At 39.8% G+C, this 15,020-nt stretch overlaps 1 protein-coding gene across 6 annotated transcripts in view; it reads left to right on the forward strand.

The window, feature by feature from the left end:
* The first annotated feature begins 5,054 nt into the window (after nt 1-5,054).
* The window catches only part of SGO1 (shugoshin 1), a 28,407-nt gene continuing 18,441 nt past the window's right edge, over nt 5,055-15,020 (forward strand). Inside the window, exons 1-3 of one of the 6 annotated variants that reach the window (XM_063662116.1) lie at nt 5,055-5,077; nt 10,512-10,660; nt 10,742-10,938. In XM_063662116.1, the coding sequence (XP_063518186.1) occupies nt 10,519-10,660; nt 10,742-10,938 (339 nt within the window). In that variant the 5' untranslated portion in view covers nt 5,055-5,077; nt 10,512-10,518. Of the gene's footprint in view, nt 5,078-8,209; nt 9,225-10,511; nt 10,661-10,741; nt 10,939-15,020 lie in introns of those variants that run through there. The other 5 variants (XM_054483037.2, XM_054483038.2, XM_054483039.2 and 2 more) reach the window with 5 other exon arrangements.

The raw sequence follows: 15,020 nt of genomic DNA on the forward strand, positions 1-15,020 counted from the left end.
CTAAGTGAAAGAAGCCAGTCACAAAAGACCAAATATTCCATGATTACATTTATATGAAATCTACCAAGTAGGCAAATCTAGAGAGAGTAAGTAGACTAGTGCTGTAGAGGGAGAAATAGGGAATTACTGCTAATACTTACAGGGTTTCTTTTTGAGGTGGTGGAAATTTTCTAAAATTGATTGGAAGAATGGTTGCAAATATGTGTGAATACACAAAAAAACTGAATTATACACTTTAAATTGATGAATTTTATGGTATGTGAATTATATCTCAATTAATCTGTTATTTATTTTTTAGAGGTTGGGGGGAAACGGTATATCACAAGGATCCTTCGGGTTGTCCTAAATCATACCTGCCTTCTTCCTACCACTCCCTATCCTTATTTCTATTCCATGGCAACCACTAGTCCGCCCTCCTTTCTAAAATTTTGTCATTTAAAAAATGTTATGCAGTCACACAAAAGAACAAGATAATGGCTTTTAAATGAACATGGATGGAGCTGGAGCCTATTATCCTTAGCAAATTAATGCAGCAACAGAAAACCTTATACCGCATGTTCTCAACTACAAGTGAGAGCTAAATGATGAGGACTCATAAACAGAAAGAGGGGAACAACAAACACTGAGGGGTACTGGGTTTACTACCTGGGTGAAGAAATAATCTGTGCAACAAACCCCTGTGACATGAGTTTACCTATGTAACAAACCTTCATATATACCCTCCAACCAAAATAAAAGTTAAAAAAGGAAGAAAAACTTACATAAATGAGATGATGACTGAAGGAATAAGTGAATATAATGAAAAAGCTCAGAAGTTGGTTTGCCTCTGAAACCGATGTAGTAGTTCAAAGTGATTAAATTAATTCTCATTTATTTAAAGAAATCACCAGTAATTAAACATATAGATAGCATGGGTCTCTAGATATGATGCACAGAAAGAGCAAACACCACTTTGTATTCCTGCCAAAAATGAATAACCTGAATCTAACTTCAAGGAAGCACTGGAGAAACCCAAACTGGGGGACATTCTACAAAATAACTGCCCCATACTTTTTTTTTTTTTTGAGACAATTTCATTCCCATTGCCCAAACTGGATTGCAATGGTGTGATCTTGGTTCACTGAGACCTCTGCCTCCCAGGCTCAAGTGATTCTCCTGCCTCAGTCTCCCAAGCAGCTAGGACTGCAGGTGCACACCACTGTGCCCAGCTAGTTTTTGTATTTTTTGTAGAGACAGGATTTCACCATGTTGCTCAAGCTGGTCTCGAACTCAAGCTCAAGCAATCCACCTGCCTTGGCCTCCCAAAGTGACTGGCCTATACTCTTAAACACTGTTGATACCAAGAAAGATAAAAGAAAGATTTGATGATCAGATTAAAGAATAAAGACAACTAAATGTAATGCAATATCCTGAATTGGATCCTAGGCCAAAAAAAAAAAAAAAGCCATAAACAACATTATTGGGAAACTTGACAAAATTTAAAGACAAACTGTTGTTTAGGTAGGAATATCATATCTATGTTAAATTTCCTGATTTTGATCATCGTATTGTAAAAAATATCTTTGCTCTTAGGGAACAAAGACTATATATTTATGGGTACAGGTGCATAATGTCCACAACTTACTCTCAACTAATTCATGGGGGAAAAAACTATGTTTAGGCTGGTCTGATGGTAGTGGGTTATCAGAACTTATTAATATTAGTGTCACTAAAGTTGGTATACAACCCCCCACTGCTAAATTTGACTGACTTAAAAAAAACTATGTTTATATATAAAGAAATAAACATGATGAAATAAATGAGGCAAAACTTTCATAATAGGTTGTTTTGACTAAAAAAATAGTTGTTCTTTTTACTCATGCAAGTATTTTCTCTTTTTTTTTTTTTTTTTTTGGAGACAGAGTCTCGCTCTGTCTGGAGTGCAGTGGCTCAATCTCAGCTCCCTGCAACCTCCGCCTCCCAGGTTCAAGCGATTCTCCTGCCTCAGCCTCCCAAGTAGCTGGGATTACAGGCATGCACCACCACACCTGGCTAATTTTTGTATTTTTAGTGGAGATGGGATTTCACCATGTTGCCCAGGCTGGTCTCAAACTCCCAGCCTCAGGTGATCAGCCTGCCTCAGCCTCCCAAAGTGCTGGGATTACAAGTGTGAGCAAGTATTTTCAAAGCTTATGATTTTATCAAAATAAAGTTACCCCTGAAAAAAAAAGTGTTACATAAATGGAATCATACAGTATGTAACCTTTTGGGACTGACCCTTTTCACTCAATATAATTCCTGGGAGATTCATCCAAACTGTTTATGTATCAGTAGTTCATTCCTTTTTATTTATTTCCCTTGGTATGGATGTACCATACTTTCATTCCCTTTTTGAAGTACATCTGGGATTATTCCAGTTTTAGATTATTACCAATAAAGCCTGTAGTTATGTCCAAGTTTTTGTGCAAACATAAGTTTTTGTTTCTCTAAGGGAAAAAATCCCCAAGAGTGTAATTGCTGGGTTATATGGTAATCAAATATTTAGTTTGTTAAGAAGCTGTCAATTGTTTTTCAGTTACTGTGTCATTTTATATTCCCACCAGCAATGTCTGAGTGATCCAGTTTCTTTGCATCCTCACCAGCATTTGGTGTTGCCATCATTTTTTTATTTTAGCTATTCTGATAGATGTGTAGTGCTATCTCATTGTGGTTTTAATTTTCATTTCTCTGACGACTAACCATGTCAAACATTTTTTTCACAGGCTTATCTGACATCGGGTTATTCTCTTTAGTAAAATATCTGTGCATGTCTTTTCCACATTTCCTTTTTTTTTTTTTTTTTTTTTTTTTTTGAGACGGAGTCTTACTCTGTTGCCAGGCTGGAATGCTGGAATGCAGTGGTGTGATCTCGGCTCACTGCAACCTCCACCTCCTGGGTTCAAGCAATACTCATGCCTCAGTCTCCCTAGTAGCTGGAATTACAGGCACATACTGTACCACACCCAGCTAATTTTTGTATATTTAGTAGACGGGGTTTCACCATGTTGGCCAGGATGGTCTCGATCTCCTGACTTTGTGATCTGCCCACCTCGGCCTCCCAAAGTGCTGGGATTACAGACATGAGCCACTGTGCCTGGCCTTGCACATTTTCTAGTTGGATTGTTTGCTTTTTCACTGTTGAATTTGGATATTTATATACTTATTATAAAGACTAGTCCTTTGTTGGATAGGTGGTATGTTAGTTTCCTGGGGCTGCTATTACAAATTAACACAAGTGGGGTGACTTAAAACGAAAGAAATTTATTCTTTCACAGTTCTGAAGGCCAGACACCCAAAGCCAAGGTGTCAGCAGGTGGTACTCCCTCTGGAGGCTCCAGAACGAAATCCATTCCTTGCCTCTTCCAGTTTCTGGCAGCTGTCGGCATTCCTAGGTTTGCGACATCTTTCCCTCTGCTAGTCTTCACATCACTCTCTCTGTGCCTGGCTTGTGGCCTCATGACTATAATTTCTATCTTCATCTTCACATTGCCTTCTCTCCATATGCGTTAAATTTCTCTCTGCCTTATTCTTAGCAGGCTGCTTGAGATGGAACTAAACACTGATTTTGATCGCACTTGACTATTCTTATTATTCCTTTAATGCTTATATTCCTTTTAATGATCCATAAGTGTTTACTGGTTCATGTTATCAGCACTTGACACAAAACCAAAATTAGCAACAAAATAACATAGCATCAATAATTTGTGTTTCTAGCATAAAGCCTTAACAAAAATGACATAACTCTGGCATGTGTGTATGCATCCCTTTTCCTCTGGGACTTACACTCACATTAGCCATTCACAAAGACTTCCTCACATCTGTATGTGGTAGGCCTTTAGACATTTGAATGATTTGACAAATGTCAAAGCAACATCAATAAATTTAAATGTATTTAAAGTATATAGTATCATGATTAAGGACACAGGCCCTGGAGTCAGATTGACAGCAAAGCTTGTACCTGGCTTCATGCTTACTAGATTCACCACATTACGCCTCAATTTCTTCATCTGAAAAAATAGGTTTATAAGCTTTATCACGAGGATAAAATGAGTTAATTCATATAAAGCACTAGTATTTTCCTGGCAGAAAGCATGCCCTCATTCAGTGTTAGCCGTTATAATTCAACTAAATGTTCATATGTCTCGCTATGCTAAGAGAAATGGGAACAACTAAAAAAAAAACTGTAAGACATGAATTCCACTATACAATAAATAATTGCCTTATGAAAGCAATACATATGCATATTTCTGAAAAACACAAATGAAACATAAAAACAGCATAAAGTGCTATCTATTCCTTGTAGTCTTCTGCCCACTTTATGCATGTACAAACTCTCCAAAGCCTGTTACTATTGAGCTGAAGAAAGTACTAAACTAATAAAAGCAGATGTCAAAAAAATACAGTCACAAAACATTTTGATGCTTTGCTGTATTTCAGTTTTGACAATTTTGGTCACCAAATTACTAATTTTTGTATTGCTATTCAAGTTAATCCACACCACACTCCATGATAACTATTGTATTAAACTTTCTCAAAAAAAAATTTTTTTAAATGTTAATTCCAGAGAGGAGACACATTAATATATTTTTGATTGTCAAATAAACAGAGAGGAGTTTAATTTTTTTCTTTAAAAATAAGGAGATCACGAGAGAACATGAATCAGAAAGAAATAATAAAATACAAAATAATAATAATAATAAAAACTAAGGAGAAGTCCGAGCATGGTGGTTCATGCCTGTAATCCCAGCACTTTGGGACACCAAGGCAGGAGAGTGGTTTGAGCCCAAGAGTTCGAGACAAGCCCAGGCAACACCCTGTCTCTACAGATTTTTTTTTTTTTTTAATTAGCTGGACATAGCAATGCATGCCTATGGTCCCAGCTACTCAGGAGGCTGAGGTGGTAGGATTACTTGAGTCTGGGAAGTTGAGGCTACAGCGAGCCATGATCGCGCCACTACCCTCCAGCCTGGGCAGCAGAGTGACAAACCGTCAGAAAACAACCACCACCACCAAGGAGAAATCAGAAGAAGATATCAAGTCTGTGCAGGACTTCAGCTCCGTAAGTAATCATAAAATCTGCACATAGTAATAAATGTCAGGAACAAGGCAGTTAAAGATTAGTAACAAGCAGTTTTATTGGGATTTTAGGAACTTGCAGGGGAGAACGTGAGTGCTCGTTATATTTTAAATACATGATAAAGTTAAAACTAATGAAAGTAGAAATAACATGCATTCACATTTTGAAAAACCTTGAAAGTAATGCAGCTACAAATATTCACTATCATTTGAAAGCAAGTTTTTTAAGAAGTTAAAATGATTTTAATTATACCATAACTATTCTAAACATCTATTAAATTAAACAAAGAATTTTGACTAATTGGTTACCCTTTCATAGGTTCTTCTCAGTTTGTCAGCTAGATGACGTGTTCCTACACTGTACTTTGCTGATATAATTAAACCATGGATTATCTCTGAATTAGGCTGGGTACAACTGTGATATAACAAAAGGGAGAAGTCGCAGAACATAGTCTAGCTGTTAATAGCATGGACTTTGGAGCCAGGCTTCCCGGGTTCAAACTCCAGTCCACCATTTAGTACTCTTTGAAATATGCATATTTTTGTTCAAAAAGGAATATGTGCACTCTTCCTGGGAACAGTTGTAGTTTCCACAATATTTTTAAAAAGCTGTTGATTCCAACAGTAATTCAGTTCCCTAAAATCAGCGGCAGTAGAACATTTTGATGTATGAAAGTTATTCATGCTAGGACTCTGGTGGTATTTTCCCTCACTGCCCCTAAATTCAGCCATTTCTATTCTTTAAAGCTCTATAATAAACACCTGATTTGAAGTCTGACCCATTTTTAAATTGGGAACGGGGAAGACACCCCTCAAAAAGTCAGAACCTCCAAGCCTTTGGTCACGGCCAGCTACATAATCTGTGTGGGTCAATGTGAAATGAAAATATGATGCTCCTTGTCCAAAATGCAAGACAAAAACCTTCAGCTTACCGGTAAGTAGAGAAAGACTGAAAAGAAAAGGAACTGTGGAATGTCTTATCTTTCCTTTTCCTTTCATGCCATCACTTTTAGTGTAAGTGGTTAGAAAATATAGTAAGGTGGTTGGGCATGGTGGCTTAGCCTGTAATCCCAGTTTGGAAGGCTGAGGCAGGCAGATCACTCGAGCTCAGGAGTTTGAGACCAGCCTAGGCAACATGGCAAAACTCTGTCTCTACAAAAAACAAAAATTAGGGGGCGTAGTGGTGGGTCCCTGTAATCCCAGCTACCTGGGAGGCTGAGGCAGGAGAACTGCTTGAACCTGGGAGGCAGAGGTTGCAGAGAGCTGAGATCACGTCACTGCACTCCAACGTGGGAGACACAGCAAAACTCCCTCTCAAAGAAAATAATAATAATTTCAAGAGGGCAAGGGTGAGCCCTTCTGAGCACTTTGTACTTAGGTCCCTAACTACAAAATATGTGGTTCATGAAGGCCATTTAGTGCGCATCCTAAACATTGTATGACATGGGGCAAGAAACAGTGACAGACACACATTGCATGAATCACATCTGCTCACAAGATTGCTCCGTCTCATCAGACATCACTTACAAAACATAAGTTCAAATATAAACTACTAAGCATTTCAAGACGGCAACAGCAGAGCATTAAACCAAATGTACAGCCCTTCTAAGCACTGGTTGCCTGCTCATGAAGCTGGCCCTACTCTCTGCTCTCACGTTCCACTTGATACTTTTCTGACCTCAAACAACAAAAAACCTCTCTGCCCATTCCTTCTTGATGCTTCTGCACATATAAGCCACATTGCCCAGTGGCAGTAAACTGAGGGTTAATGGAGTTGGTCTGGTTAACTTGGAAAACGAGGGAGTTGTTGGCTGGAGAAGGGTGTTTCAGCCTCTTCCACTCAAGCCAGGATGGGTCCTTAGACTAGAGCAAGCATGTGTTAGCTACCTTTGAAAAACAACAACACACCTTCATAAAGAATGCCTAGATTCAAAGCATGTGTTTCGTTTTCATTTATTTGTTCCTTCATTGTCCCAGTGAATATTTACTACTTACTTCAAATTGCAACGAGATGCTGACAATTTAGCTATGAACAAAGCAGATGTAGCTCCTGCCCTTATTCAACTTCAAGAAACAGGCAATGAACGACAAGTCAGTGTCACAAGGAATACCAAGGGGAAAATGCAGGGCACTAAGAAAGTGTAAAGCAGATACTCAGGGGCTTTAGGGGCAGATAAGTCTTTCTGGAATTCATCTGTACAGTGAAACTTCAGTATACATAGGAGTAAGTCAGGCCAAGGGAAAGAATGTTCTTGACAGAACAGCATTGGCAAAAGTGGCAAGAATTTTAAGAAAATTAAAGAAAATGTACAAGTGATGGAACCAGGAATCATGGGGCTCTTTAAGGACAAAATATCTTAAAGGAGTTTGAACTTCACCTTAAATGCAATAGGGAGCCATTGTAGTTTCCTATTTGATACTTGTTTTGTAAAAATATTACTCTATGAAGAATATAGGGAGTGGAGTCTGCGGTCAGAGTGGGTACTAGTGCAATTTAGGGAATGAGATTAGGCTGGAAGCTGGATTGGGGGGAAAAACGTGGGCATGAGAGAAACTTGGAAAGTAGAGTTGAGAAGATCGTGTGACCGACTGGACGGGCAAAGGTTAAGGGGATACATAATCATTAAGGACGATCTATCAGGCTTCTAGTCGGTAACTGGATGGATGTTGGTGCCATTTCTCGAGAAGAGTTAAAGAGTCAGAGGTAGCCGGCAAAGAGAAAACATGGAGCTCGAATTTTCAGGTATCTGCAGGTTCCCTAATACCTTTTTAATCCAGACTTTGCTCCTTGTTTTGGTTTTAATTCCTCTAAAAGCTGCTTCCGTGTTGCAAGCTGGCTGACCGCTTTAACAGGCAACCAAAGAGATTCTTCTCACAAAAGGGAGGCTTTGAGCACAATCCGGGACATTTGAAGCTGTCAGACTGAAGAAACAGGAAGCTTTGAACTACCTCTCACACCCCGGCCTTAAAGGTTTCGGAGTGACTCCACCCGTAAAATCCCCTTGACTCTTAGTAGAAAGTCCAGGCGGGTCGCAGCGACCCGACCGCAGGCTCCGCCCCAGGGCCGGGTGGATGCCCGGATGTGGACATGACCAAGTGTGCGTCACGTGACGTCGCCTGGAGGGGCGGGACTCTGCCTGCGATGGCGGTGTTGGGTGCATCCCGCGCCACGTGACCGCCTCCCAGCCAACCAATGGAGGAGCGAGGCGGAAAATTTCGAATGTGGCGGCGGTAGTTCCAGGCGACGGGGGACGGTGGTACGGTCCTGGAGGGCTCAGCGCGCGGGGCTCGCGCGTTGCGGGAGAGCTTCGAAGAGCCTTGAAATGTGAGGAGGAGGAAGATAACTGTTGCAGAAGTAGTGGCCAAGGTATCGTTCTGGACCCGCCTGCGGCAGGAGGGTCGCCGCGTCCACTTCCGCCAGCCCCACCTCCCGTCGGCCTTCCTGGAGTCCCTGAAAGAGGAAGAAGTAGGTTTTAAGGTGCGAAACAAGGGCGTAGTGATCCCTGTTTGACTTCCCTTCGGTTTTCAGTATCATTCTAAATTCGGTGGCCGAAAGCTCGGTCTGTGGAGTCTCACTCGCCGCGCGCTTTTCGCCGTTCAGCCGCTCGATCTGCGCTTTCAGATGTTCCGGCTTCGTCTTATGTTAAATAAATGGAGACCCTAATTTCCTGCTTTGCAAAATTGTGTAGATTAAGTGACGTGCAAATAAAGCTTTTTACAATAGCTAAAAGCCTGGCTCAACATAAGGACACAAAATTGACAGCAGTTCTTTGTGCAGCGTGATAACCGTTGACGTCCTCCTTGTCCAGGCTATTCTCTTCCTCACTTACCCTGGAGAGGGTGGCACTGACTAGTATCCTACCTGGCTGTCTTCGCAGCAGGACTAATTGGAGAATTATGGACGGAGATCAAATATGCTAGGTTCTTTTGAATCCAGAGTGCTTACACGAGTACTGTACAGATTGAGACCGTCATCTCGCGCTGTGGTCTGTCTTTGCTTTCATCCCTTCTGTCTACCACACCCCCTGCTAATACCATCACCTTATTTAGACAGGATATAAAACTTTTGATATGGCAAGTTTCTTTTGTGGTTTTTAACTTGATTAAAGGTAATAACGAAAACTTTTTAGGTAAGGTTTTGCCTTTAAAATACCTTAACTAAACTAGATCCGTTACTTAATCTGTATGACTCTCAAACATCTCCAATTCTAACTTAATTGTGTAAAACAACCCCTTTACCATTCGTGCTTTTAAAAATAGCTACCCTATCTCTGCTAGGAACCTCCCAGTATATATTGTATGTACCTTGGTAGAAAGAAAGTTTTTAAGTGGTATCTACAATACTTATATTTAAGATTCCAGACCCTGCATAGAGGAAAATAAGGCCTGGAGGAAATACTCAAGAAAGTGTAAGGTTTAGGAAAATATTCGACTATCATAGAGGAGATGAAGATGTCCTTTGTAGTGAAAATTGTGTGCATAGATTGTTATTGGAAACAAGTCTTTTTTTTTTTTTTTTTTTGCAATTTTAAGATCTGCAGAGTGCAATCTAGAGTAAAAGATGTTTGTGAAAAGTGGTTTGACATGTTTAGTAGCATGCTAAAGCCTACCTGATTTGCAACATTGAAAGATTAAGTATACTTATGTATTTAATACTCAACGTTTAACTGTATGTACAACAATATTTAATGTCTGATTTGTTATGTTCATAATTTACTGGGAGTTAACAGCCCTAACTTTTAGCCACACTTTGAGAATACTAGAGTGTTCCTCTGCCCAAGTTCCTGCTCTAGCTCTGTAATTGTTACAATAGCCTATTAAAATTGTATGTAGTGCTACATAGTTTAAACCTCTAAGGATCACCTTGACTTTCTTGAGAGTGTGTGCATATCATAAGTGATAATTGGGTTAAAAGATTATGGAAAAATAGTTGAATGACCTAATCTGATGAATTAATCATTAGAGAAGAGCTGGAAAACAAAACCCAGATATATAATTGCCTCAGGACTAATGCTGTAAGCCTAAGCAGTAAAAGTTGGTCCTAAGCATTTTCTATAAAAAACATAAATAATAATGGCATCAAAATATAATAATAAGCATTTTCAGTAGTGTCTGGCATATACCCCACATGAGTATTTGTTAAAGAATGAATAAGTGGCATATTGTGGAATCTTTGGGTTGGAAATCTATATTCAATAAACCTTTTCTATAAAGTGCCTGAGGAGGAAGAGAGAATATCAAAAATATGAATGAGATTTTAAAAGGGGAAAATTTATATTATCAAGTTAGTTAACTATCTACTTTGAGCTAATTCTACAGTTTAGTCTATTTAATGCATTCTTTATGAATAGCCTATGTTTTTTAAGTTTTATGTTTGATAATATTCTCTCTGAGAAAAATTATTTTTTATTGTTTAGGCAAAAGATGGCCAAGGAAAGATGCCTGAAAAAGTCCTTTCAAGATAGTCTTGAAGACATAAAGAAGCGAATGAAAGAGAAAAGGAATAAAAACTTGGCAGAGATTGGCAAACGCAGGTCTTTTATAGCTGCACCATGCCAAATAATCAGTAAGAGATTTTTATGTTGTCCTTTTATATCACTTTTAAGTTTAGATTTAATAACTGATAAATTTTTTTATCCTCTTTTAGCTAACACTTCTACACTGCTGAAAAATTACCAAGACAACAACAAAATGTTAGTTTTAGCTTTGGAAAATGAAAAATCCAAAGTGAGAGAAGCCCAAGATATCATCCTACAGCTGAGAAAAGAATGTTACTATCTCACATGTCAGCTATATGCATTGAAAGGAAAGCTTACATCACAACAAACAGAAGAACCTGCTCAGGTATTTTCATTACTAAGGCCGAATTTCTTAGTTTAGTTAACCCATGAATAAGTAGTTTAGATCAATTATGTTATTTAAATGAATTACTGATAGCTCAATTATGCATGAATTGTTTAAAACATCCTTCTTTAGTGCTCCAGCACAGCTATTGCATTTGGCCATTTAAGAAAGCTTCAAGCATATAGGTGATTGAGGCCTGTTCCTGCCTGTTTCATTCTTAAAGCAGGTAGCAAAACAGGATGCAGAAGAAATAGTTTAGCCTTTTGCATTGCTGGTCCATTTGAATGTTCAACTAAGTGAGTCAAAGATAGTGCAACTAAGCTAAAGATATAAAAGTGGTAGTTGAAGTGGACTCATCCAAAAGTTTTAATCAATGCTGTCTTAGCTTTTACCTTAGCCTTTTGTTTTGCTATGTCGTTTTGCTTTATCCAGTGGGGTTTTATAAGCACTACCTTTATTTAGGACATAGGGAGTATTTAAGTGCTTTTTGGAGAATTGTTTTTACCTACTTGTTGGCTAAGTAGAGAAGACTATTAACTCCCAGACAAGTAAGATCATAAGCATTTGCTGCTCAAATTTTTTTTTTTTTTTTGAGACGGAGTCTCGCTCAGTCGCCCAGGCTGGAGTGCAATGGCGCGATCTCAGCTCACTGCAAGCTCCGCCTCCTGGGTTCACACCATTCTCCTGCCTCAGCCTCCTGAGTAGCTGGGACTACAAGCGCCTGCCACCACACCCAGCTAATTTTTTTTTGTATTTTTAGTAGAGACGGGGTTTCACCGTGTTAGCCAGGATGGTCTCGATCTCCTGACCTCATGATTCGCCCATCTCGGCCTCCCAAAGTGCTGGGATTACAGGTGTGAGCCACCACGCCCGGCCTCAAATTTTTAATCTGATTCTCTTTGTGTATAAGATTGTAAAGAAGGTGTTCAAATATGGTCCTGCTGTCCAAAATATAACAGATATGGAGAAAGTTTGCTTTAGGATATTCTTTGTGTCTCGCTGTACCATTGTGTATCACTGTGTACACAGTAATGTGTATCATTACTTATGAAAAAAGTAATGATGAACTAGTTTATTTTTCCCTTTTTCCAGTGGCCACTGCCAGGGAAATGGGGCAGAGAAAAAAAAAAGCAGTGGTGTCAGGTGTACAGGACGTTGAATTTCTTCCCAGTGGCCATTGCTTCGCTATGCCAGTGAAAACAGTTGAGTTGGCACTTAGGCCGGAAGGTCAGATAAGAAAGCGAGAACATTATGATTAGGGGAGGGACATGGGGGGTGGGAGAAGGTGGGCAGGTACTTGAGAATGAAATTAACGTCACTTCTCCATTGACAGGAGAAGTCAGTGAAAGAGTTCTTGCTTCCCTGTTGATTCCTTATTTTTTTTCTCCATGTGATTAAGACACGTGTAATATATACGTATATACACACATAGACAATAAGTACATATATGGTATATTTGAGAACTGCCTCTATAAAGATTAGATATGTTTTCTTTACCTTCATGGGAACTTTATGTTTTTTTTTATTTTTTTTTCTTGAGACAGTCTTGCTCTGTCGCCCAGGCTGGAGTACAGTGGTGCAATCTCAGCTCACTGGAGCCCCTGCCTCCTGGGTTCAAGAGATTCTTGTGCCTCAGCCTCCCGAGTAGCTGGGATTACAGGCATGCGCCACCACACCTGGCTAATTTTTATATTTTTAGTAGAGACAGGGTTTCGCCATGTTGGTCAGGTGTCTCGAACTCCTGGCCTCAAGTGACCCACCCACCTCAGCCTCCCCAAGTGCTGGGATTACAGGCATGAGCCACTGTGCCAGATGTGGTAGATTACTTTTTCTTTTCCAGAATGTAATCTTTTCTAATTTTGTATTTTCCTTGTTCAGTCAACTAGTACGGGGAAACAGTTCCTCTAAAGGCATTTGAATCTTCCTCCTCCCTTTACAAAGTTTTTGCTGAAAAACAGAAAAAGTAGGAAGCGAATACTCAATGAGATAATTACGAAAGCAGTTGGGAAAAAATTCTATTACTGCAGCTCAATCGTTTTTGAGTATTTATTTAAAACATTGTTAGTTGCTACGCAAATATATTCTTAGCATTTAGAAGGTCAACGTTTGTATTTTCTGCTATGTACTAATTGCTTGTGTCACTCATTCTCAACCTCATTGTACACCCATGCTTCAGTGCATATCAAATCAATTCAGCAGTGGTGGAGAAGCTTAAAATGTAAGAATTTTACAAGAATGTTTTCTTGCCTAGCCCTAGCAATAGTTAACGTTTAGGTAATTTTTAACAGCCTTTTGTTCTCTAATTTTATAGTAGCTCTTTCAATGACTTCTTTTTAAATTATATTAGTATATAGATAAATGTTCTTTTTTATTTACCTGCATTAATATTAGTTTCAGAACATTAGCTATATTCATGTCAAATTTAAAGTTTTCGTCTTTGGCCGGGGTAGGTTTGGGGGGACAGAGTCTTGCTCTTGCCCAGCCTGGGGTGCAGTAGTGTGATCACAGCTCTCTGCAGCCTTCACCTCCCAAGCTCAAGCACACTCAGCCTTCACCTCCCAGGCTCAAGCGATCTTCCCATCTCAGCCTTCTGAATAGGTGGGACTATAGGCGTGCACTGCCACACCTGGCTAATTTTTTTTTTTGGTAGAGACAGGATCTTGCCATGTTGCCTGAGCTGGTCTTGAGCTCCTGGTCTCAAGCAATCCTCTGGCCTTGGCCTCCCAATGTGCTGGGGTTACAGGCAGGAGCCACCACACCTGGCCTAAAGCTTTTAACAGGATTAAATTTCTAGTTGTTTTGTTTTTAATAAACATCTTTAGCTTATTTATTATAATGTCAACATGTTCATCAAATTTCAAAAGATAATTAAATTAGAATTGGCTTCTTCGGAATTGAGTGAGAATTGTCATCTTTGTAACAGAGATCTACAAATCCACCTCTACACTCGAGTTCTTCATCTTCCCTCTTGTTACAGTGGCAGAATGGCCCCTGTTCCTACTAAAGGCAATCACCACCCCCAGCCGCTCCCCAGCCCATGCATCAGATTTTCTCTTCTCACCTCCTCTACAACTTTATTCCTGGAAGATTGTTCTCTCTTCTATATATCCCCCTCTCCACTGGATCATTTCAGTCATCATAAAGATGTGCTTTCGTATCTCTCAACCTTAGAGAAAAAGTAATGAAACCTCTCCTGGTCTCATTTCTTTATCTCCTCATTTCTTTGCTTCCCTTCACAGCAGAACTTTTTAAAAGAAAACAGTATATTCTTCACTTTCTCACCTTCCATTCACATTTGAAATGACTCTTTTTTTTCCTTTGAGACAGGGTCTCGCTCCATTGCCTAGACTGAAGTGCAGTGGCATATCATGGCTTACTGCAGCCTTGACCTCCCAGGCTCAAGTGATCCTCCCACCTCAGTCTCCTGAATAGCTGGAACACCACCACGCCCAGCTAATTTTTTAAAAGTTTTTTGTAGAGACCACCTCACTATGTTGCCCGGGTTGGTCTTGACCTCCTGGGTTCAAGTGATACCCCTGCCTCGGCCTCTCTAAATGCTAGGATTACAGGCATGAGGTACCACGCCTGGCCTGCAGCCACTCTGAATCTAGATTTTTATCCTTACCATTCTGTTGTCACTGCATGTGAAGGTCACCAAAACCTCTATGTTACCAAATTCAGTGGTCACTTCTCTTTCGTCTTGACCTTGCAGTAATAATATGCAAAACAGGGACCACTCTTTACTTGACATACTTTGATCTCTTAGTTTTCATGATATCATGCTTCCCTGGTTTTCAGTCTACCTTTCTGACTGTTCCGTGTCGGTCTCTTTTGCTGATTTCTTCCTCATTCTACCTTTAAATGTCAATTATTGGCCAGGCACATTGACTCGTGGCTGTAATCTGAGCACTTTGGGAGGCTGAGGTGAGAGGATCGCTTGAGCCCAGGAGTTCAAGACCAGCCTGGGCAACACAGCAAGACTCCCATCTCTACAAAATAAAAAATAAAAATTAGCCAGTTGTGGTGGCATGTACCTGTAGTCCCAGCTACTTGGGAGGCTGAGGTAGGAGGATTGCTTGTGC

This window comes from Pongo pygmaeus, chromosome 2 (assembly GCF_028885625.2).
Source record: "Pongo pygmaeus isolate AG05252 chromosome 2, NHGRI_mPonPyg2-v2.0_pri, whole genome shotgun sequence".
Taxonomy (NCBI): domain Eukaryota; kingdom Metazoa; phylum Chordata; class Mammalia; order Primates; family Hominidae; genus Pongo; species Pongo pygmaeus.